Here is a 24,183-nt window from a genome sequence, read left to right as displayed (position 1 = left end):
TGTCATCTATAGATCATTCGTAAATATTATGTCCGCATCGTTTGGGACTCTGGAGAGCGAACTATACTGGTCGGATATCGTTAAAGTTTGGGTTGTATTGGATATCACCTCAAACAAAACAAAATATTTCCTCTCAAGGGGACCCTCAAAATAACCGTTGGGCTTGACTGAAGATTTTTTTTGAATTTCTGCACTGGGAATGCTGAACCAAATTCAAATTCAAATTCAAATTTAGTTTATTGTACCTTATAAAAATACATTTATATCGGTTGAAAATACAATAAACTAGTGCATAACCCTAAAATCTTGTTTTTAAGGCAAGGATCAATAAAAAAAAAATGTTCTAATAAATCAAACCAGTAGTTCGTCCTCCAGAGCCCCAAGCGATGCGGATATAACATTTACGAATGGCCTATAATAGTCTGTTTTCATTGACTCTTAACGCCTACAAACAAGTATGTTGAAGCCCATCGCCAGATGCACAAGTTATCTTCTGTTAATACTTCATCACTTATCATTTCGCCGAAAAGCCCCCAAGCGGCTGCACAGGTGTTGTGGCCAAAAACACTTGAAGACGCAAACCCCTTGATATCCATGATGTGAGTGTACTTCATGCAGCACCATAATATAACCTTCGTGTGCAATGTGTTTCGCTGTCCCGAAGTTCATGCAGAAAAACATGGCCGTTATACATCAATATGAAACTTTACCTCTGGAGCACAAATACAGTACAAGCTCTCTATTGCGGACACCCATGGGACTGGGCCTGTTGTTAATATCGGTGTAAATGAAAAGAGTTATGTTGAAATTTAATGTTGAGATATCCAGTGAGAATTGTTTGTCAGAAAATCTCACATTCAACGAACGAATCTAGTCTCTTAAGATGCTTGGGTTTGCATTGAAAATGTACATTGCTCGCTTTCTGAATGGGCAAGAAAATGGGGAAGAAAATGAGTATTGCTTTTCGCAAGAACCTTTATTGGCAGCCCTATCTGCTAAAATACCTCAAATATCAATCGACTGAGATACATACATGTACGGCAGCAACTTTACTCTCTACAGAATTTTATTTGCATCATAATGATATCATTACTCATTTCATGATTTCACATCATCATTCTGGCTTACCATCGGATTTACATCTCCCAGTCACGCTTATGACGCAGAAGCCCATAAAAAACAGAAACAGCTATAAAACAATTTAAAAATGAATAACTAAAATCGAATGCATGCATTCGTTGAATTGATGACTTCACTTACGATTATAAAGTCTAGTGTCATCCATGTTTGAGCACGGCGGGACTTACACTGCGGATGAGTGAAATGGCTTAATCTAGGTCCGTATGATAAAACAAATAAAAAAATTAGCGACGGGGAAAATGGTGGCCATTTTAAAGCCATTCACAACACTGTGCTGTTTTTAACAATCTGCTATCTTTCTCGACCATGCTGCAAAAAGTTGATTCCTCGCAAGTCACACGGCGCTTCCGTTCCCTTTGTTCATGATGGGGATGAGCGCTTCGATCCATGCTTTCCAGGCTTGGTGGCAATACTCATCCATATCTCGGCCAAGGCCCACGGACATGGTGTCCAGGAGGATCGGACCTACCCTCTGAAAGATACGGAGGCGGCATTCCCTGAAGGTTTATATCACGCAAGATAGTGTATGGCCTCCTTTGGTCGGGAGGCACTCTCGTCCTGTTCCGGACGAGATCTTGTTGGGATCTTACACAGAATAATGGCGGTTGATGACACGCCAATATCGGGGGCCAGCCGCCGCAAAGCAACTTTTGTCTTGAACTAACAAATTCTACATTTTCTGTGTATGGGCGTCCGCGTTCTTCTCATTCTTTTTGTCCACAACCATAAATGAATACACAATGTACTTACATCGAAATGTTCTTTCCGACATCCATACTTGTAATGGGCCTTTCCAATATCAAATGCCAAATCCTTCATTTTGTCCGGCGCATCAAGTGCCGCCACCAACTGACCAATAGCATTCATTGTTTTCAGCGACTGCGTGACTAGGACCCGGTCCTTGTTCCTAATAAGTTGATCCAGGGGGCGCTCTCGCATGAACTGGAAAAGCTGCTGGTAATCCGGATAGGTCATGAAAAATCTGGAATTAGAAAACTATACAACTAAAGTTGCTATGGTATATTTTGGAGCCCCCAACATGCTAACGAGGACAAGGCCGCTAGAGCCTAAGGTCAGAGCTGCGCTCGGCCAGCAGCGCCTCTGTATCAACAGACCGTTTGCGGGCGTTTGAGGGAGTTTAAAGAACCCTGCAGAGGCCCTTCAGCCTATCATACGCTACACCGGAATAAACAGGTGGGCGTTTAAAGATAGCACTGGAAAGGTCGAAGCTCCAGAGCCTTCCTGGCTTAGGCCTACCTTTGATAGAAGATGATACCGTATTTCTTGAGGTCGTGTTTGATATGGTTTTGCCATGAGTCTTTGATGACCTGTGCCTGCCGCTGGTTCAGACCGGTGTCCTCGTTCACCGTGGCTGCCATCTTCAAAGGGGTATTACCAAATGTACCTAAAATATAAAGGGTAAACACCATTAGCCACCCTTTGAGTACTGATAAGTCAACCAATCTCAGCGACTGTCCCCAGAGGCGCTACCATTTACGGTTCATTTCAGTGCGGCCGTTCCCAGATGTATCCAATGTACCGAAGTGATTGATTGAGTCGTTCGATCACAGAAGCAGACTATCCAATAATTACACTTGAGTGTGACACCTTTACCTTGCGGTTTACTGGAGGGTACAGGCTTGGTAATCAGCTGGCGCACCAGGGTCATGATTCACGTGACGACTGCGCATTGTAAGCTGTCCCGCTGGTACACAATGGAATCCGTCAACGATTACTTTTGGTAGTAGGGGTGCACCCCGTGACTTCACCCCTACCGAGGTATAATAAGCACGACCCAATCATATGTTTGTTCGGATGAAGCGGAATCACGGAAAACTTACAAGACGTAGTCTGTGACGAGAATCACCACTCTGGTTTTCTTATACAAGACTCGTGTCGATATTGGTATCAGTCAATCAAAGCAAAACTGACAGAAGTCGTAAAGCGCAGCGCCGCATGAAAAGATTTAAAGCTAACAGTAAATTACCTCATCACTATGGTAACAAAGCTTTTATATCCATTCAAAGAGTGAGTTGCGGACTGTTTACGAAAGACGAAACGCTGGTAACACGCGTTTGGTTGGCCGAGAATCGAGTCAACTGATCGGTATGATCTTGGGAATACTTTGAAACCGTTGCTCTCAGCAAGGTTTTCTGTACATGCGGAATATCCAACAAAAACAAATCACCTAACGCAACTTCCGCTGCGAATGCCAATCTCCAAAGTATACGCGCTTTCTCATTACCGTATACCGCGTTCAGACGCAAAGTGTAAAAAGTTAAAACTAGTACTACTTCCCACACCGGGAATCGAACCCGGGCCTTCTGGGTGAAAGCCAGAAATCCTAACCACTAGACCATATGGGAAATCTGACGAGGTTATGCCGTTACGGAGATTTGCTATCGTGATCATGAGGGAACACCACAGACTCAACAAGGGAGTGAGGCAGACACAGACAAATCCGGCCTGCGCGACACTCTAAGGACGCGGTTTCATACTAAAATAGATCAATGCTTCCGAAAGTAGAGTGGATCTCTTCCACAAGACAAGATTACACGTTTTATTTATCGAATTGGCGAATCGGCAATCAGTTACAAAGATACCGGGCAAAGATACATGAATCTTTGTGTTAAAACATAATCCGACCACAGCGACAAACAAACTGGATCCAGCTGTACCAATCCATGAAGAAGCATTAATTACCATTTATGTTATTCTCACAGCGTTTTGACAAGTAATGATCCGGTCTGACAAATTGTGTTGGCCAACCAGTATTGATTTACCTCATCAATCTCTCTCTCCAAGGATATTGTGGTGGTACATTATAAAAGAAGACATATTTAATACTGCATGGAAAAAAACTCGCCAGGCACCGATAAATTTGCCAGTGAATTCTCTCGGGGTTTCCACTTGCATGATACGAGTGTGAGAACTGTCGCAGTATGCACATTCTCATATGTTTATGTGTTGACACATAGAATGTGGAAAATATTTAGAAATATGCAGCCATCATACACCACAGGGCTGATGATAAGTGACTATTCAGGCTCCCTTTGGATTATATCGTTTGAGAAACATTTTTGCGCCAGAGACCTTTGCATGAAATAATTCCACCTCTTCTATAGCTTTAGGCCAGTCACGCCCAGCTTCTGCAGGCCAACGTGAACGGAATGTGGACGTGACTTATAATAGATGGTTAGATTCAAATTAATTGGTCAGTCATTATCGGACACACTCACAGAAAGGACAAAGGCACATTGCGAGGAAAGCAGCAGTTGCCGTGAAGATGGTCCATCTGTCGTTTTGCTAGTTACCTCAATAATTCAAGTTCACGCGTTCATTGATTATCCTGGTGGTACATGTATCTAGACAAAGTATGCACACGCATATGTATATGTCACGACAGAAAAGGGGGAAGTGACCCTAAGGTTTACACCACAAAAGCTATGCGAGATCTCAAAGTCTCAAACTGCCTGATCACGGGCTTCTATCAAAGTTCTATAGGTCCGTGTTGTCATAAAAGTCGGGATTGAACCTTGGCAAAGACGACTTATAACTTCGAAGACCACGGCTCTTCAAAAAAGAGCCTTACCTCGACCTGCATACAGAAATGGTAGACTGTCACCATGACTGCAAAAGGTAAACTTATGGTCTGACCCCTCTAAATGAAACAGGGGTATATCTTGATGAAATGAAAAACTTGGTTGTCAAGATGGTATAGGCCAGCATTCGTTTCTGCCCTCATGGTTTTGAACAGTTAACTATCTAATGTGATTGCGATTACTTGATAATGATCATGGACAATATAAATCTCCGTCACTGATCTAAATAGACAACAGCGTCAACATCTCAGCTTAACATGTGATCCCATATGGTCTAGTGGTTAGGATTTCTGGCTTTCACCCAGAAGGCCCGGGTTCAATTCCCGGTGTGGGAACACCTTTTTCTTGTTTTTGGTGGCGGTGTAACACTTTTCAGGATGGTCCTGGAAGAAAGGATGCAATCACATTGTTTTTACTCTCTGAGGTATTTATTAGTTCTATCACATGTTTACTTCACAGGCAAGCCTGGGTTGAGAGAAGCAAGTAGGGTTAAATGCCATGCCCAAGGATGCGATATGTAGTTGTGCCGGTGATGCGGACGCTGTTTCATGCCGTCATCCCCAAAGGGAATCACAGATTTCCCGAACGTTTCCGTAAAATGCCGAATGAAATCATTTCGATGCCGGTGATGCCGATGCTGTCCATGCTGTCATCCACCTTGCAATAGAGACAACCTCACATGCACTGGGGACAACACCAGCGCATGCAATGCATGGGCCCCCTTTCACTGAGATCAAACAAAAGTCAGAGTAAAAGACTGCTAAGTTGTTACTTACTCTATTTGTCTTGACTTGTCCGTGATGTCCTTAAGAGAAAAGTCTCCCCAACGCATCTGCCTCTGCCTGCTCAAGCTGCTTTCAGTTGTCCTTCTCCGTGGGGTCATAGATCATTTCTCAACGTAAATCGCAAAGTTCAACACGATGTAGGCGATGTCACTCTCAATCTCCCCCTGCTGTCCTGCCCGTTGATCATGCCGTTGCTATGGCGGCAATTCAACAACATTTATTCATGATTCGCCTGGTATCGCCACCTCCAGACGACGTGTGATATCCCGAGTAAAGATGGAAACTGCGATATCATGTGGCAGAGCAGCGTTCTTCACATCATCCCCCGTCTCTGGTCCTCCGAGCCTCCTATAGCGGGGTAGATGCTGAAGCTAGCAAGATACATGAACGGTCTCGGACAGCAAGCATCAATCAATCTGCATGCCTGGTGTCAAATAAGTGGAGCGAGGCCGGGCAACTTGACCAACTGGGACTGATGACGGCTGAAGGATATTTCCCATATCTTTGGTCCCCCACCTCTCAACTGCGCGACCGGTCTCACAAACCTTTGCTGGCACAGCTTGAGGAATAGTACCCTGTCTTTCACTACTTGCGGCTGTTTACCTCACAGCTGCGGCTGTGTGAAGCAGGAAAAAGACCAGTGCCCAGTCGATCACAACTTGTGACATGTGCAGCAGAACGAATAGTCCCCTGCCTTTCACAACCTGCGACTGGTGTACCTCCGGGATTTACACAACTTTGTCTTTCACAACTTGTGGTCCGTGTATGAAGAGGAACGGTCGCCTGTCTTTCACAACCTGCTGTTGGTTTTGCAGGAGGAATAATCCCGTGTCTTTCTTAACTTGTGGCTCGTGTATACGTAGCAGGAGGTATTATAGTCCTCTGTCTTTCACAACTTTTGGCTTGTGTAGCTGGAGGACTAGTCCCTTGTCTTTCACGACTTACGACTGGTGTTGCTGGAAGAATAATCCCCTGTAACACAGTTTGTGACTTTTGTAAGTAGGAATAGTTCCCTGTCTTTCACGACCTGCTGTTGGTGTAGCAAGGGGAACAGTCCCGTGTCTTTCACAACCTGCTGTTGGTGTAGCAAGGGGAACAGTCCCGTGTCTTTCACAACCTGCTGTTGGTGTAGCAAGGGGAACAGTCCCGTGTCTTTCACAACCTGCTGTTGGTGTAGCAAGGAGAACAGTCCCGTGTCTTTCACAACTTGCTGTTGGTGTAGCAAGGGGAACAGTCCCTCTCTTTCACGACCTGCTGTTGGTGTAGCAAGGGGAACAGTCCCTCTCTTTCACGACCTGCTGTTGGTGTAGCAAGGGGAACAGTCCCTCTCTTTCACGACCTGCTGTTGGTGTAGCAAGGGGAACAGTCCCGTGTCTTTCACGACCTGCTGTTGGTGTAGCAAGGGGAACAGTCCCGTGTCTTTCACAATGCAACGTATGGCTTGTGTAGCAGGAGGAAATAGTCCCCAGTCTTTCACACAAGCTAAAACTGGTGTAGTCCCTGGTCTTTCACGAATGGGGACTATACCTTTTGTCTGTCCTCCGGCAGCCCAGGATTTACTGTTCACCCAGTCCAAAGACGAAGTCACAACCATGGTACAAATTCCCTATTTTCATCCTCGATCTGCCTGGCTTTAACTCAACCAAGTCTTGAAGACAAAGTCACAACCAGTCCTATTGACAATGTCACAACCTGAGGTAGCCTATTTTACCAGTTCCTGCTGCAAGCCTGCTACGGCAACATCTGGTTGAGAAACGGCAGATGTACCATTGCCATGTGAAGCAGCACTGTCAGTCATGATCATGACACAACACAATGATGACTACAACGCGAGTTTTATTTCATGCATCATTGTACACGCATTCTTTAGCAGTATATTAGAGGGAGCATCCACCTGCCTATACCTGCAGCTTTGCCTTGATGAGCACTGTCTACTCAACTCACAGCTAACCGCAAGTAGCATCTATTCTAATTTCCAGCTGGCCATACTCGGGTAGATTTATGTAATATCTGGTGCTAAGCTCTGTGCTCTGTATGGGTACACGAGACTACGGCAGCAGGTATAGGCAGATGAATGCTGCCTATAATATACTTTTGACCTTGTCGTAGATATTGCAAGTACAGCTACAGGATGTAACAAAAATAAAATTCACAAGGTAAACATAGTCTTGCATAGAATGAGATGGCATCTTTTTTGGACAACATGTAATACAAATATAAAACTGAGGCTTTTCTCATGCTGTCTGAGATTATGATTGCATTATGGTTACACCCAACCATTGATACTTGTGGACGTCCTTGGGCAAAGGACTTACATTCATTGATTATGCTCTGATTACCTTCAATAACACAACCATCACCTAGCGATACAATATTAAAATGCCAGTCGAAACACCCCGGAGACCATTTGTGAACATAATCATGGTTCCTATTAAAACTGCCTCATGCATAACTGATCACCTAGACTACGATAGGTTATCACCTGTAATCATACATTCATTAAAACAATTATCATACAAAAGCTCATAAAATCAGTCTTGTCCTGTTTGTTTTTAGACAACATTTTCAAAATAAAAGGAGCCGTTCTGATGATTTACCAATAAAATACCACATCTATTTCTATAAGTTGGTCCCTTATTTAAGGAGCTATCATGGTGTGCAGCAGAATAAAAGCCTTGAAATGACATCTATACGGCATATCTTGCAATTATAAGAAGTTAAAACGAAACCCGGATCAGAATTATTATGCGACACAATGAGGTGGCGTATGGCTAGATGATCGTGGCATAGAGAACATTCTGAACAGAGCTACTGTATACTGGCCATCCACTGTATGGACCTATAGGTGACCATACCATGGGTGATAAATGCGTTCCAACTTCCGCTCTAAATCCACCAGTCCGACCATTTTGTACTACTCGATACAACAACAGCACCCAACATTCTATAAATTGGAAGATCATTCCCGATCAGACCATATTAAGGTCTGATCGGGAACGATGTCCCATTTTATAGCTTAAAGCTTCGCTGTCCTACGATAAGTTTTCAACTATTGCATTGGTTACAATGAACACAGACATGAAATAAACCCACCATGCGCTGCACACACTCAACTGTGTTTACAGTTAATTTCAGATCACATAAGCAAGAACCTTCCAGACCTGTGCACCGCTTTAGACACCCCCACCCTCAGTCAGTTTGGGTCAATTACCTCTGTTAACTAACACCATTGTGTTCAAACACAATCAGAAATCGGCAGTCAATAAAAACATTCATCCAACATCAATAACTCTTTGTGGTTTTGCAGCTTCTAACACTATCATTGGCAGTCCTATGTTCAATGCATTTCTCGAAACATTGCACTAAGACATGAATGCCGAGTTAAATAATAACTTGCTCATTGCCAGAGGATTGATGCTGTAACCTAATCCATGGCAAGACTTAGGTTTGTGTTCTCTGGTGTCTTCGGTGTTGGAGGTGGATTCTCAGGGGTTGGCCGACTCTTGATTGGAGTGAACTCATTGGCACCTGTCTCCGACTGGAAAACAAAGAAATACATACTCAGTTCATTAAAGTCACCTCAAAAAATGTGACAATGTTCTTTTTAAAGACAGCGGGATGCTTTCCCTTAGCAAAAATCTCATGTGGTGCAAACAATCTGGTTGCATGCTTCAGGGAGCAAGCAAACTCGCCACAACCTTTTGTTTAGTCACCAGCCTGGAAAGTTCCCTCAGGTGGGCAGTGTAGGTTTGCTCAACCAGTAGCTTGATCGGTGGATAAGGGAATATTCCTGAGGTTTCTTCTTTGACTCAATGACTTGACTCATTAAACCACCTCAGTAGCTAACTCTATTGACTTTCTTACTGTTGCCATTTTGTTCTGTTCACGCCAGGAATTGAAACACTGTTTTGCTTTTGCTATGCTCTCCTCGTCAAGTAGTTTGCAGTAGACACGGATTGACTGCTCAGCAAATGTGTCTGGTAACATCTTGGAGACCTGCAGGAAGAAGTGTCAGAGGTATGGTTGGAGCACAGCCTGTCAGAACTAAGTTACACAGAGGCACGAAGAATAAACAAGTGTACAATTGTCTACAGCGATACATCACTCACTTGCTCGACCTGCAAAGGACCACACAGTCAGAGACTAGAAAGTATTTGATGACCTTTTGCCTGCGGGGCAGACACCCTATCACTCACCACAGCCAAAACCATGTACGAATTTACTAAATCTACACTTTCATCTCAAAAGAAATGCATACATTCACTTGGGAATGTGCCAAATGAAAATTGTCTAACCTCGTCCTTTCTGAGCTGGAATGCTGTATTTGGGTCACCCTTTCGGTAGAATCGGACGTTATCAACTGGATTCTTCTCCTTCATGCCGTAATCAAAACGCGCCACCTGGACGATTAGATTCTCTGGTTTGAGTGGTTTTCCTCCCAACTTTTCCTCAGGCACAGCAGCTATGATTTCTTTACGGTATCTGTTACTTATTTCTTCATCCTATGATAGAGAAACGGTCAGCATGATAGATACATCTAAAAAGTTCGTGTCAGTTCTGCAAAACTGGATTATTCAGCGATTATGCCATATCTGACAACTGTCAAATATTAGCGGTTGCACAGTTTTAGCCAAGTCTCCATGTAAATTTATCATTAGCAATAAGAATACCAGCAGGTCAACAAGATGTGAGAATGCTACGATTATTCAATAAGCCACACAGCAGTTATCTTCCTGATCCACAAATTTATATATTAGGCCAATCCCAAGATGAAGAAAAACACATGCGCCCAGTGTCAGAAACATACTCTGCATGTGACACAAGAACACCACTCGGCACCTCCTTAGGATTTCATACAAGAAGCAAACAGACAGTACACTCACAATATTAATCCTTTCTCCAGGCGATAACTGACCTATACATTTATATAATCGTCTACATTGAATATCGGTCAAAATCCGCTTTGATTCAGCGAGGTTTGGATCAGTGGAGTAGAGGATGGCTTCGAAGATATGATCAGTCAGCTGAGTGAACGCCACCATGTCGTCCATCGCTTCAGACATCCGCAACAGTTTATTGTCCTTTCCTGGGATGAGTAAATAGTCATTTGCCTTTAACATGGCTTCTGTGATCCTGGAAAGGAATACAGCAAATTTAAGTCACCTTCATCGAGAGTTACAAACAACGTTGCGGTTTTCACGAACCGTCCAATCAACATTTTTTGATTTTGAGTCATCAGGATGTTTAAGTTATCACATGTTTGTTGATTCGCCAAACTTAATTGGTTGTATGTTCAAAACGACTTCATGTACAGGTCTACAAATTTGAGTGAAGAACCATTCTTCTTTATGATGAGGTTTGGTTGCAAAACCTCAAAATTGAAAATTTGTTGATTGGTCACTTCGTGAAAACAGCGACGAGAATATCTTCAAACACATGCGCAACCATCTTACTGGAAAATCAATGAGAGAATCTATCGTAATTTCTGAGGGGGCAACACCATCTCACTGATGAGGTCAGACCAGTTAGTGCCTGTAATGTTCCTAACTAATTTTAATGTTTCCGTCCACTGAAAAGACAAAACCCACTTTGCAAGAGAATGCATGATCATTTACGAGCCAATATACATTCTTTACTCTTAAAGTTTCTTGAAGTCACTTGCAGCCTATTTTGGTCTCTCTTCCTTTGTTCAAAGAAAACAAGATAAAGTAAGATGGTTCAATTAAAGCCTCAGTGTGTATTTTATGTGTACTGCCATCTGTTTTCAACACTGTAAAGCTATTGAGCTGAGGCCCCAACTATACCACATTACCAAACTTGTACATTGCAAAAAGAGTACAAATCAGTACTCACATAATCTCAACAACCTCGACGGTTTTGTGTTTGTATGCTCTACGAAATAGCACATGTCGTGTGTGGAACATGTCGTACAGAGTGCCAACCTCCTACCGAGAGAACAATATAGCAATCTGTCAGAATGAGTCAGCGAGATATGTTGAGCACAAGGCAGAACTGGTCTGACTACACTCAAGACTCTCACCAGAAGGGGGAGGGCCAATGTGATGCATTGAATGACTAAGGTAACTTTTCAATTTGGTGAGCGAAGAAAATGAAACTTTGTCCCCAGGTCAGTGGCCTACATCACATTGACCCTTTCAACAAAGGTCAACTCCAAACTTTCTTAGTTCACACTTCTAAAGTATGCATATCTTTACAATTTCAATACCATACTGTTTTTGATGCCATGATTGGGCAGCTAGAAGAAGAGCAGATTACAAGTTCATGAACCTAACATTGGGTGTGCTATTGTGAATTTTACCAAACACAGCAGTATTGTTTAGAAATATCCACTTTTCAGGAGTAAGCACTAAGAGAGTTTGGGGAGTTCAAGAAGAACCAAGGTAGTCAGTACCCCACCATGTACTTACATCACCTCTATAACCATTTTACCCTTATGCTGATAAGCACGCTGATGTAGGATGTTTCTTGTGTGGAACATCTCATACAAATTCCCAACCTCCTGTTGAATGGAGAAAACAAAATGCCTATTGCCTGGGAAGCAGGAGGAGAGGTGTGTCAGGGGATGGCAGGCATGGTGATAGTTCCAAGAGAGGCAGAACTGAATGTATGAGAGTCAGAGCACAATTCATGCTAGTCTATGTGTCATGTGTCGCTGTACCTACGACTAGAAAGATAGCAGCAAAAGCCAATCAAATTAACTACATGTACTTGTTAATAAAGAGGGGCACCCACTAGCTTTGTGAATAATGTACTCACAGTGAGGCAGTTATAGTTTAGGTGTGAAATTGATAAGATACTTTCAAAGTAAAACATCGACCTGGGACAACAAGATTTACCGGTAGTCTACTTACGACTACATGCAACTGCTACGGTTAACATGGAGGACAGAAAAATAATCGAAAAGTAAAAAACAATTAAAGCATTATTAAAAAGCTGTCAATGGACAGATTCTATTGGTACTGCTAGTGACTTTATTCTTGATAACTTCAAGATTTTAGGGTTTTTCTCAAGTCATGTCAGGATAAGGTAATGTTTGTTTAACCCACCTTGTCTCTGGCGCATATCTGATAGTCCTGGTCCACCTTCAACACCCGCATGAACTTCATGTAGCGTACATGATCAAAGCTGTTCTGGATGCCGAGGTGATGGCAGTCTCGAGCAAAGTAGTCCCACTTATCGACATCGATGCCATTTCTTTTGTTGGCCACCACCTAGAGGATGAGAAAGGTCCACAATGAATCTGAACGTCCACGCTAAAAGATTCAAACAACACACAGTGTAACATTAGAAGGTCTGCTTGGGAATGAGATTTGGGGATGTAGTCCCTGGAATGCCATTCGTTGTCTCCATATTGAAAACACAGTCTGTATTGACTATGATCAGTCATGCAGCTGGCTGAGTGAATTCGCCAAAATACTTATAAGAATACATCATGATATCTGTATGATGTTTCCACCATATATCATATGAAAATTACCCAGTGATATGTTAAAGAATGATTGTGGCATAAAAAATATTTCAACAGATAACTCCGAGGTTAAATAACTCACCTCATAAAGAAATGCTTTCGATTTGTCTCGGCCAAGATATGGCCAGTCCTGAAAATACGAAATGCAACTGTTTCATCAAAGAAACATCTTGTGTTCTTCAACATTTGAGTATTGACAATTGGGTAAAATAATCCCAGTAGTACCCTGGGCTATCAAATATGACCTGGCAAGGTCACAGTGGAGAACACTTTGGTAAACTGGGATTAATAAGACGGACAAAAAATAACGATTTTATGTGCCATGCATGCAAGGCTAGGCAACTGGGGAAAGAGATTTACCAAAAATGACAAGAGAATAAAACCTTCTGTCGATGTGGCCAGGGTTTTGAGTCACACGACCACAAAGCCGCCAAAAAATCAAATATAATCTGGTTTTCTGACAGACCAAAAGACATCTTACATACCGGTACCGTCAATGGTACACAGAAAGGCGGCATCGCTAACTTATTTCAATTCAATAAACATACCCGGTGCCTGTTGAGTTTCTTTGATCCAGCTATCATCTCTTTCACAAACGTTATATCCTGATCTGCGAGGCCATATCGGGCAAATTCTGGTTTCAGGTTGTTGACTTCTATCAGATGTTCGAACATAGCTGAAGATCCATCCTCATGCTACAAAGAGATGCACCAAATTAGGAAGTGAACCAATATGAGAGGCCTAGATGTTGCCATCTTTATCAACATAACGACTTTCTTCCCAAACTGATGATAATGAGGATGATGCTTATAAGACCCTTTCGAATTACAAGTACATACATTCCAAGTTTAGGTTACATCCTCTTCAACTGACACATACCTTCCACTTCCAGCCAGGTCTGGCTACTTCCAAGAACTTGTTGTCATACAGATGAGAGAATGGTCCGTGACCTATAATAACGAAGGGAACAACAGTAGGATCTGATCAACAGTAGCTAAGTCATTATAAGATATATTATCAGTAAAACAAGGAATGTCCTGTTTCCTCTTTTTCCTTCTTCTTGGGCCAGCATATAAAAGCCTAGTGATAAATCAATAATATCTTTTCAAATTTCCTCCCAATTCTTTGTCACTCCAAGTCCACTTTTACATCAGTTGCCATGCAGACAACGTGTTCAGACGCAGCGACAGAATCATGACAACATGATAAGTGATTGCGATCCAACCAATTGATATGGAATGGCATAGACCTTTAAACTTACCTATATCATGGCAGAGACCTGCCATCTGGACACACAGTACATCTTTATCGGTGATGTTCAACTCAGGTTGCTTCTTCTGCAATAATCTGACAAGTTCTCCGGCTAAATGGCTCACACTGAAATGAAAGCTCAGTTTCTGATGATTCAAATACTAGGTCTTTTCTATGCACTTCAAGGGCCGTAGAGCAACAGAGTAACTGACCGAAAACTTAGGTTATTAAAGAGATACAACGTTCCAAACTGCACAGTTTCCAGGGCTAAACTATTTGGAGCAGAGAGAGTTTATTTAATAGCCCTCGAGACCCTGACCAGGGTACTACCAGGGTTCGTTGGTGAGGCAACCACAACCACCTGGGTTGGTACAAAATATGCCCTAATTCTACTCACCCTAAACTGTGCTCAAATCTGTTATTAGAAGCACCAGGATAGACAAAGTAACACCCGCCTAACTGCTTGAGAAAGCGTAATCTTTGGAACTGTGGGTTATCCATGACCTTGATGAGGAGGGGATGCATCTCGATGTGGCCATGGATCGGGTCGTTCAAAACCTGCAATCAAATTTCAAATAAAGCAACTTTAAACATAAGCATTTGGGAGGTATTTCAATGACACTTGATCTAGAATGAATAATCTATTCACTGAAGAAGGAGTCACTAGGCCAATAGACCTGATCAACAACTGTTAATGGCACCAACAGTCCCATCTTCGAGGAGGAATAACACCTCCAAGTGAACAAAATGAATAAGCTTGCCTTACATACCTTTGATGATAATTTTTGATAATCTATACTTTCAATCAAGTATTGATGACTACTTAAATTCAATGGGTGAAACACCACACCACATAACAAGAAATAGAATCCTACCCTTGTGCGTTTTGTCACTCCATAGACAGTTGTCTGGACTAATGCCTTTACAACTTGTAGGATCTGTAACCGTTCTCCTAGACACCTGGAAAAGATCCATTTTGAAATAAACAAACATTTTTCATGAAACATCTCCATTCCATATGTAGGCCTCGTTTAGAAAAGTTACCACTTAATCTATGACAACTCATGAACCTGTGGGGCATCTTAAATCCAACCTCTTTGCTCACCATAACACCTAATTATTGTACGTGTTGTTAAACACAATGGTTAGAGGGGGATCATCAGGCAAAGCCCAAATACTATGTTTGGTAAAACAATTTGTCATCCACCATCATGGTTAATCACAAACAATTACAAAAAGCTAGCAGCTGTCATCCGACTCATGGCTGTGGGAAGGTGCACATGGATTGCTTACTGCTTTCATTACATTACATTATGGTGAAAGAGAATTTTGTCACTGGTTGCGTTATGATAGTATGACACACATACATGTACACAAAATAATCAAGGTAATACGTATTACAACCAGTGCTACTAACTTCACTCCTATTTTTTCCAAGTGACCTTCATTTATGTCTGGTAGTGTTCTTCCTGTGATCTTCTCATCTGAAGTCAAAAATACGCTACGCTTTACATCAGGTAACAAGATGAGACAGCTGGGCGAGTTTAAAATCCCCGGTCACGGCTCGAAAAAGGTCATTGCCATCGGTTGACTAACGAAGCGCCACTGCCACGACGGCACTGTTCAATGGGTTTATAGTTGAATGCCATCAAACTACGTCATTTCCGATCGTGTGATATTGTGAATTTTAACCTTGAATTTAAACCAGGGCTGGCTGCAGGAACCCCAAGCCTTGTAGTTAACAGTAACACCATAAAAATCATGTAGGCCTACAGACACATACCACAGAAAAGTTTGATGTGATCTTCCTCGATATTTCTCGACCTCAAAAAACAAGACACCTCTTCAACGCCCCATTCTATGTAATTGTCGGCTATATATGGCACACTTTGACCATCATTTTTATCACTGCTTTTGCAGTTATCGTCAAACCTCAACCTCTTTTTGGCATTTTCCTGCATTTTCCTGGAGAATAAAATGGAATAAATAACACAAAAAATAAAATTCGATATCACAAACCAGCAAAATTCGACAGACGATTTTTGGGGGTAGCTTTTCAGGACCGTTATTTAAATCTTCTTAATTTTTTGGGGGGTTGATCCAGCAGCGGCTGGCACCGGACATTTATCTTGACTCTTGCTTGGCGCTGCTACATCTAAGTTAAAATGCTGTGGTACAGTCTAGAAGCAGTGTCATCACTGGCGAAATCGACCAAAGTTTGTGAGGGACTGAGTTTCGTCCGAAAATAGATCTTTTTACACAAAATGGGGGCAAAAATGGCAATGCATTGCTGTATTGCAGGTGTACGTCAACGGGTCATTGTCGGACGTCGTCAGTTCGCCAAGTAAACCAAAGGAAGGAATTGAAGGACTCATTGAACTCATCAACACATCATTAGTTTTCAGTGAAGTGCAACTGTATTCCTAGGTAAATCACTTTGGTATATAGAGAGTAAGATTACAATTAACTCACGTAAAAGTTTGAGTTCCGAGGAGGTAGCGGTGTCAGTACGTTGGTTTAGGGGCGCAATAACCTAGCGAGCAATTCGTACACTAAGATTTCAGTGATTAACATAATAGTTGCAAGTATTTGGCATTTTAGACTCATATTTCGTGCTATAATAACTACGTTGTAAACATAATGCTCAAAATTGATTCATGAAAAAGTTGTTAGGGCAATATCAAGCAAGCAGTAATGGAAAAAAGTGTAATTCCATTAACTGAATATTGTTTTTAGACACTTTAACATTTTAGTCCTACTTTTCCGTAAACCACGAGAACAATGTATGTGAAAAAAAACAACACATATAAGTGAGGCGCCGAGTATACAGTAATTGTAAGGTTTAAGAAAAGCTCGGTCTCTAAAGTCTGGAGGTCCGGAGTCCGTAGTGTGGCGGTCACGAGAGTGGTTTGTCCCTACGGATAGATCGAGAGGGCGGTTTGGGGTTCCGCCGACGGTGCTCGCATGCATTGGTCGTATCCCCGAAACCTTTACAACGACAACAAAGCTGGTGGCATCCATGACGGTATAGGAATTGACGGTGAGGTAACAAAAAAGCTCGTGGCATCCAATGACGGTATAGGAATTGACGGTGAAGGATCTCGTGGCATATCGGATGCGCATCCGAAGACGGTAAGGGAATTGACGGTGAAGGATCTCGTGGCATATCGGATGCGCATCCGAAGACGGTAAGGGAATTGACGGTGAAGGATCTCGTGGCATATCGGATGCGCATCCGATGACGGTAAGGGAATTGACGGTGAAGGATCTCGTGGCATATCGGATCCGTCTCCGAAGACGGTAAGGGAATTGACGGTGAAGGATCTCGTGGCATATCGGATGCGCATCCGATGACGGTAAAGAGATTGACGGTAAAGGATCTCGTGGCATATCGGATGCGCATCCGAAGACGGTAAGGGAATTGACGGTGAAGGATCTCGTGGCATATCGGATGCGCATCCGATGACGGTTTTATATACATATATATATATTACATACATTTTAGTTTTACACTATTATGTAAGTGCAAGCTCTAGTGAGCTCACACAACTGTTTGACAGTCCTGGCTCCATCGTGCTGACAACATGATGAGAGAGATGAGACAGTCACAGCCAGGCAAAAAAAGTCTTGGCTGCTCTGCCAAGTTGTCAACATGGTGAGAGAGATGAGGAAGTCACAGCCAGGCCGAATCAGTCCTGGCTGCTCCACCGTGTTGACAACATGATGAGAGAGATGAGGAAGTCACAACCAGGCCGAATCGGTCCTGGCTGCTCCACCGCGTTGACAACATGATGCGAGTGATGAGACAGTCACAGCCAGGCCGCATCAATCTTCGCCGCACTGCCTAGTTGTTAATAAGGCGAGAGAGATGAGACAGTCAGAGCCAGGCCGAATCAGTTCTGGCTGCTCCACCGTGTTGACAATAATTATGGTGAGAGAGATGAGACAGTCACAGCCAGGCCAAATCAGTCTTGGCTGCTCTGCCAAGTTGTCAACATGGTGAGAGAGATGAGGCAGTCACAGCCAGGCCGAATCAGTCCTGGCTGCTCCACCGTGCTGACAACATGATGAGAGAGGTGAGGAAGTCACAGCCAGGCCGAATCAACTCTGAGGTTACAGAGAGACTACTACCTAGAACAAGTGGCAGAGTTCCTCTACCAAGGTGCCACACAGACAGAGGATGGTACCTCTCTCAAGGAGGTGAAAACGCGTATATTAACAAGACTGAAGAGAATTTGGCTGTTCAGAAACATCTCAATCAGTCAATGACATCAAAACTCCTCCTTTCTGAGGTCTTTGGTGATCTCAGTGTTCTTGTATACGGCAGAATCGTGGACCATGAACACCGAGAATCGAGAAACGAATCAGTGCGTTTGAACTGAACTGCTAGCCAACTGAGACTATAAGGCCTACTCAACATCCACTATACATCCCACACCACCAACATCCAGGTAAGAGAACGGGTTACCAGTACATCGGCATCACGACAGCCTCCTAATCGTTGCCAAGAAGAAAAAGCTAAGGTGGTTCGGCCATGTCAAGAGAGCCAAGGGAACACTAGCAAATAACATCTTGCAAGGCGCACAGTGGAGGGTAGCCGCCGACGCGGTCGTCCAAAGAGAATTTGGATGGATGACGTGACGCACTGGACTGGAAGAAAGATCGACCTGATCCACCTCGCCGAGGAGTCCAATCGTTAACAGCCTAGGGTCACCCCAATGGCCCCAATGGCCGCATGGCTGCGGGACATGATGATGATGATGAATCCACATCTCGCAGATGACCACAGTCACTTGAGTTTACATTGTTTATCACCAGTATGAATCCATATCCGATCCCTCAGATGATCACATTCACCTGAGTTCCCAACAATTGAATGGTTTATATCGCCAGTATGAATCCTGGCTAACAGAAGCCCAAGGCTGGAAACATCCCCCCGGACACCCTTCACAAATCCTACAGGGGGTCATCCCTTTTAAAATAAATCTAAGGACTGTGAACGCCACACGTGCGCATTCGTATTTCCCGCGTAAGGAACTCATGAACTAATGGTGGCGTCACCTGTTATTACTAGAAGAACTCCGACATCCCTCAATGTGTGTACACATCGAGGATGTAACAAATCGCGGGCGGCGGTGTTTTCAAAGAAGGAATATATTTTGGACAGTGATATAGCGATAGAAGTTATATTTCTTCATAAGTTGTGGTCAATTTCATATATATTATTTAGCATGGACAAAGTATCCGATTTAGAGGATGCTCTCCCTGATGCTGGACTGCCAAGTATTCACGTGGAAGTGATCCAAAGTATTTGCAGGTACACTCTCACTTTTTCATTGATTCATGATCACTTCAGGTTGTATGGAGCGCCATTTGCATTACTGCTCGAATATTTTTCAATGTAGTTTTTAAATCATTTTATGAAAGAGGAGATTTTCAGTAGTGGTTGAAACATTTTAACCTCAGCCTCATTGCCATGGTCAATGTTGACAAATTTTCTGGAACCATTTATATATAATGGTTACCATAATCCTCTTCAAGGAATTCCTGCATAGACCACAGGACTGGTGTCGTAGTGGCCACGTGGCCCCTGGCCATTTTATTTGCTCTTATGTCAGCCCTGATTAGTGCCTCTCTATTCCTCTTTTCAGTACGGTTCGTGTAGCTGTGATAAAGACCCACGTTGTCAAGTTACTTCACCGTCAGAGAGTAGCCTATGGAAACCTAACATTGACAGAGTTTGATGATCCATTTCTGACAGAACATGTTGCGTCCGTCGCGATCTGTGATACTGATCTTAATAAAACAGACGCAGCGGTAGGTACAAACATAAACATGTAGATCCAACTCTGTGGCCAAGACCAGCTCGTACTACTGGTGTACTTTAAATTAGTAGGCCCACCTGTGTTTAATTCCGGGAGACAATTAAGCCTCAATTAGAAAATGTTGTGAGTCAACACTTAATTGTACTTAGCTTCCCCTCTGAGAGTCCCTTGTACAAGTTTTAGTTTTAAACATTGTGTTCTGTGCGAAATATGATGTATGAGTTGACACTTTGTGTTTTGTTTTTTCAGGCGATTGACTTATGTAGTGCTAACCTGCTGCTCCATGTGTGTCACTTGAATGAAGACGGTCCAGCCAGTGAGGAGCTGGATGACGAGGATCTTTCAGCAGCATCACATTGGTTACTACCGTGTCGAGAGTTTGAGGGACTCTGGGATAGTTTGATCTTTGATAGCGAAATAAAAAATGAGGTTAGCATTGCAGCGATAGTTACTCCTCTATTGCATCTGTCCTCTCAACTTCATAAGGTCCATATGGTTTGTCTTTGTGACATTCTCAATGACATATGAATCACCTCAGGAGACAATGTTGATTTGTATTTTGGCTTAAACATTTCGAAGGGAATAGACCATAACGATAGGGATGTGCTGTCCTCTGGGTGAAGACCTTATTGTACCTGCAGGCATCCGGACTTCTGCAATTGCCAAGATTTAGATTGACATACAATATCTCTATTTTCCTGGTCTTCATGTAACTAATTTGTATACTCAGCTATATTATTTATTTATATTATTTATATATTATATTATTTAACAGCTAAACTTTTAAACGGTTCAATTCCAGCTGCTGCAATATGTCTCAACAACATTACTATTCTCAGACAAAAAAGTGGATAGTAATATCATCTCTTGGAACAGAGTCGTGCTTCTTCATGGTAAGTTTGTGGGGGCTTGGCAGGTTGAGACAGACTGGTTGTTCATTTCACTGTCACTTTTTGTAAAATCTGAGCTCATCAATGTCTTTATTATGTCCTGGCTTCTGTGTGACACGTGCCTCAGTTTGATGTGACAGGCCACAAATGTCCTCCCTAACAGATTCCAAATTGACATTTCATTTTCTGCTTCCATATTTCAGGCCCACCTGGTACTGGCAAGACCTCATTATGCAAAGCTCTTGCCCAGAAGTTGTGTATACGACTGTCCGACAGATATAGTTACGGCCAGCTTATAGAGATCAACAGTCATAGCTTATTTTCTAAGTGGTTTTCAGAGGTATTGTCGGTCCAATTTTTCAAATTCAAATCTTTCCTTTGCCTTCCAAAAAGTTCCCAGGTGGACAGTTCCACTTTTCACCTGAGAATTTCAAATGGCTGCTGTGAAGGCTACATGACGTATGATTGCATGGTTTATATTCCTGTATATTTGTTCAGTCTGAACTCTCTTTATGAAACACTTCATTAGACCATGATGAAATCCTATCCAACCGTTCTCCTTGTTCAATTCAGAGTGGTAAACTTGTGATGAAGATGTTCACGAAAATACAAGAATTAATAGATGATCCAGATGCTCTTGTGGTAGTTCTTATAGATGAGGTGAGTAAGACCAAAAACCTATTATTGCCAAGTTCAGAAGAACGTCTTGTAAGGACACCCTTAGGATGGACAAATGCCATCCATAATAGAGAGTTATCCTGATTTAATGAAAACGGAGGTGCCTGCTAAGGTAGATTCTACTGCACTGGTCGGATGTTCATTCCAGGCTGGTATCGTCACTCCAGCACAGCACCTGTTAGACCTCTCAGCCCTCAAAGTAATGCTAAATGATGTTTGTATGACTTGCAGGTGGAGAGTTTAGCAGCAGCCAGGAAGTCTGTGTCATCTGGTGCAGAGCCGTCCGATGCGATCCGCGTTGTTAATGCCCTCCTCACACAACTCGATCAAATCAAAAGGTGAAAATCAACCATCATTCCATCAACATTGACTTGCCCAGGATGTGGCAGAAAATAATAGGCCATGACCATCAGATAAGTGCCAGAGTCTTGACACAGACTCCTCCCTTAGAAAGGAAATGTATGATATGTAGACTTTTTACATCGACCTTTCACTTAAGTACCAGAGCGTAAAAAACCCACCTCCTTAGTACTCTTGTGAAGAGTTAGTTGAATCATCCAGTCTGAAGAGACAAGCAAAGAAGTTGAATCCAATTGTCACAGAATGACACAACTGGTGCTGCCAGCTGTGAGTGAGATAAGGAACCTATCAACACCATGAAAGTGGTCTACTCCCCATACAAATACATACTCTTTCTTCCTTGCAGGAATTCGAATGTGATTATCTTGACAACGTCCAATATTACCGGTGCAATAGATCTTGCCTTCGTTGACCGAGCTGACATCAAGCAGTATATTGGGTACCCCTCGTCTGCTGCCATCTTCAAGATCTATCAGTCCTGCATCAATGAGCTGATGAGGGTAAGAAGTGCAGTACAATAGAAGTCAAATCAACCAAAATGTACATGATTATCAATCAGTGTGTCAGTCAACCAATCAATCCAAGGAACACTTTATGGCATAGGTTTGGCGACATGGTCAAAATCATTCTCCAAACTCATTTGCTCTGCCGACAATTAGTAACCAGAATGTCTCCTTAAGTTCTGTGGTGAAATTCTCAGCTAGAGTAAAACTAGGACACCAAATACCTGTTCACAAAAAATATGTAAGCACAACTTCAGAATTCAAATAAGCTGATCTGTAAACCTTTCATTCTTGACTGATTCCAGGCTGGTATCATCACTCCAGCACAGCAACTATTAGACCTCCGAGCCCTTGAAGTCATGCGCTATGTGGAAAATGATGCCACAAGACTTAGTCTCAAGCTCAGGGAAGTAGCTATGTAAGTTGGTCAACTTTTTAGGATCTGTGTGACCAGGGCAGGCTGCTTGCCAAGTTGGTAAGATGCTCGGCAGTCTAGGGGAATGGTTCTCCAAGGTGTTCACAGGAAAATTTGAACCACCAAGTTGTTTGGCTCAAGTTTCTAGACAGCTGATCAGAATGCACCAACTAGACATGTTAAATATCCTGTGTCCACATTTTTTCAGGCACAGCGAAGGCCTCAGTGGAAGAACTCTCCGGAAACTTCCATTCATTGCGCAGGCTGTTTACATTCAGGTAAATCAATGTCGAGTGTCAGTAAATGCAACAATTAGCAGATAACTACTCTGACCAAGTTTAGATTGAAATTCATCACGAGTTGAGATGGACTGTTGTTGTATTGAAGATTTTGGATAAAGTGAACTTATCTCTTCATTCTGGTTGTGACTTTGTCCCAAAGGACCAATTTTGTGCACCGAGATATTATAATAACAACAATGTTTATTGTGCTCGGCTAGGCCTATTGTAGAAGAAACAGGGAATAGTTTGGTACATATCTGCTCAAAAATGCCCTCTTGTGGAATATTTGAATGGGGGATCGAGACTCTTGTCTTCTTGCGCATTCACACAAACCAATATAGTCAATCATGGCCCACAGATGCCATCTTTTGGCCTGAAAATGAACCAGTAATGACTTGAAGTTCTTGTCTTTTTGCAGAAGCCCACTGTCTCCATGGATGTGTTCCTAGATGCCCTGAAGCTAACAGCTCATAGACAGTTCCAAGAAAGAGATGATTTGGCGAAGGACTGATACTGTCCATGGTCCAGCAAGGCACCTCGTATGTCACTGGACGGAATGATTGTGTGTGATACATGGCATTTCAAGGGGAGGTGAGAACACTGTGGGTGCTGATGTGATTGGGACAGACAAGAAGAAAACATCATTGAATGTGCTATTGGTTAGATTGGTGTGCATGTTCTGTGTGTTGAGGGAGTTATTTTACTGTAACGCTCACCTGTACTTATGAAATTTTCAAAATAAAGGTCCTACATGTATTTCATCCGTTCCCTGTTGTTCTGACTTTGTTCCACATAATATCAAGGTACACCTACATATGGCCACATCATGGCTTGTTGTAGACTGAGACCTTGAGTGTGTATCACCAAGCAAGGTACACCTACATATGGCCACATCATGGCTTGTTGTAGACTGAGACCTTGAGTGTGTATCACCAAGCACCTCCTAGCTGCAATGCACTAGTGT

General features: G+C 42.7%; 3 protein-coding genes and 2 non-coding genes across 8 annotated transcripts; 2 read left to right on the top strand and 3 right to left on the bottom strand.

Moving 5' to 3' along the window:
* Positions 1–989: 989 nt before the first annotated feature.
* On the bottom strand, positions 990–5,721 carry LOC135496175 (extracellular globin-E1-like). 2 transcript variants are annotated; one of them, XM_064785332.1, is made up of 4 exons: positions 5,519–5,721; positions 2,398–2,545; positions 1,891–2,122; positions 990–1,612 (listed from the first exon to the last, which is right to left on the bottom strand). In XM_064785332.1, exons 2-4 carry the CDS (start codon positions 2,517–2,519, stop codon positions 1,475–1,477), a joined length of 492 nt encoding a protein of 163 aa, XP_064641402.1. In that variant the 5' UTR covers positions 2,520–2,545; positions 5,519–5,721; the 3' UTR covers positions 990–1,474. The 2 variants fall into 2 exon arrangements, with proteins under 2 accessions (XP_064641402.1, XP_064641399.1); XM_064785329.1 differs by lacking the exon at positions 5,519–5,721 and adding an exon at positions 2,755–2,876.
* Trnae-uuc (transfer RNA glutamic acid (anticodon UUC)) lies at positions 3,435–3,506 on the bottom strand. The gene has a single exon. It is a non-coding gene; the product is annotated as a tRNA-Glu (tRNA).
* Trnae-uuc (transfer RNA glutamic acid (anticodon UUC)) lies at positions 5,006–5,077 on the top strand. Its single transcript has one exon. It is a non-coding gene; the product is annotated as a tRNA-Glu (tRNA).
* A 1,637-nt stretch (positions 5,722–7,358) lies between the features above and the next one.
* Positions 7,359–16,794, bottom strand: LOC135495480 (deoxynucleoside triphosphate triphosphohydrolase SAMHD1-like). 3 transcript variants are annotated; one of them, XM_064784167.1, is made up of 15 exons: positions 16,740–16,794; positions 16,051–16,232; positions 15,685–15,751; positions 15,143–15,227; positions 14,665–14,825; positions 14,278–14,393; positions 13,896–13,966; positions 13,565–13,711; positions 13,099–13,146; positions 12,595–12,759; positions 11,956–12,047; positions 10,411–10,660; positions 9,823–10,029; positions 9,392–9,523; positions 7,359–9,065 (listed from the first exon to the last, which is right to left on the bottom strand). In XM_064784167.1, exons 2-15 carry the CDS (start codon positions 16,226–16,228, stop codon positions 8,952–8,954), a joined length of 1,833 nt encoding a protein of 610 aa, XP_064640237.1. In that variant the 5' UTR covers positions 16,229–16,232; positions 16,740–16,794; the 3' UTR covers positions 7,359–8,951. The 3 variants fall into 3 exon arrangements, with proteins under 3 accessions (XP_064640237.1, XP_064640238.1, XP_064640239.1); XM_064784168.1 differs by lacking the exon at positions 11,956–12,047 and adding an exon at positions 11,381–11,472; XM_064784169.1 differs by lacking the exons at positions 15,685–15,751; positions 16,740–16,794 and having other exon boundaries at positions 16,051–16,122.
* A 2,643-nt stretch (positions 16,795–19,437) lies between these two features.
* LOC135496009 (pachytene checkpoint protein 2 homolog) lies at positions 19,438–23,957 on the top strand. The gene is made up of 11 exons (XM_064785111.1): positions 19,438–19,584; positions 19,919–20,084; positions 20,342–20,521; positions 20,895–20,985; positions 21,186–21,322; positions 21,556–21,642; positions 21,892–21,998; positions 22,367–22,520; positions 22,829–22,941; positions 23,147–23,216; positions 23,638–23,957. Exons 1-11 carry the CDS (start codon positions 19,499–19,501, stop codon positions 23,728–23,730), a joined length of 1,284 nt encoding a protein of 427 aa, XP_064641181.1. The 5' UTR covers positions 19,438–19,498; the 3' UTR covers positions 23,731–23,957.
* The last annotated feature ends 226 nt before the right edge of the window (positions 23,958–24,183 follow it).

This window comes from Lineus longissimus, chromosome 11 (genome assembly GCF_910592395.1).
Source record: "Lineus longissimus chromosome 11, tnLinLong1.2, whole genome shotgun sequence".
NCBI lineage: Eukaryota > Metazoa > Nemertea > Pilidiophora > Heteronemertea > Lineidae > Lineus > Lineus longissimus.
The sequence above is the reverse complement of the archived record's forward strand: the minus strand, read 5'-3'. Positions and strand labels throughout refer to the sequence as shown.

What these genes read in the sequence shown, in the direction of transcription:
- LOC135495480 (XM_064784167.1), bottom strand. Translation starts at nt 16,228, where the DNA reads ATGCAGGAAAATGCCAAAAAGAGGTTGAGGTTTGACGATAACTGCAAA. An exon ending in GAGTGACAAAACGCACAAGG is followed by an intron (nt 14,826 to 15,142) that starts GTAGGATTCTAT and finishes ATTTGATTGCAG; the next exon opens with GTTTTGAACGACCCGATCCA. An exon ending in AGATATGCGCCAGAGACAAG is followed by an intron (nt 12,048 to 12,594) that starts GTGGGTTAAACA and finishes TCCATTCAACAG; the next exon opens with GAGGTTGGGAATTTGTATGA.
- LOC135496009 (XM_064785111.1), top strand. Translation starts at nt 19,499, where the DNA reads ATGGACAAAGTATCCGATTTAGAGGATGCTCTCCCTGATGCTGGACTG. An exon ending in CAACTCGATCAAATCAAAAG is followed by an intron (nt 21,999 to 22,366) that starts GTGAAAATCAAC and finishes TCTTCCTTGCAG; the next exon opens with GAATTCGAATGTGATTATCT. An exon ending in AAGCTCAGGGAAGTAGCTAT is followed by an intron (nt 22,942 to 23,146) that starts GTAAGTTGGTCA and finishes ACATTTTTTCAG; the next exon opens with GCACAGCGAAGGCCTCAGTG.
- LOC135496175 (XM_064785329.1), bottom strand. Translation starts at nt 2,809, where the DNA reads ATGACCCTGGTGCGCCAGCTGATTACCAAGCCTGTACCCTCCAGTAAA. An exon ending in ACCCTCCAGTAAACCGCAAG is followed by an intron (nt 2,546 to 2,754) that starts GTAAAGGTGTCA and finishes TTTATATTTTAG; the next exon opens with GTACATTTGGTAATACCCCT. An exon ending in GTCGGAAAGAACATTTCGAT is followed by an intron (nt 1,613 to 1,890) that starts GTAAGTACATTG and finishes CGTATCTTTCAG; the next exon opens with AGGGTAGGTCCGATCCTCCT.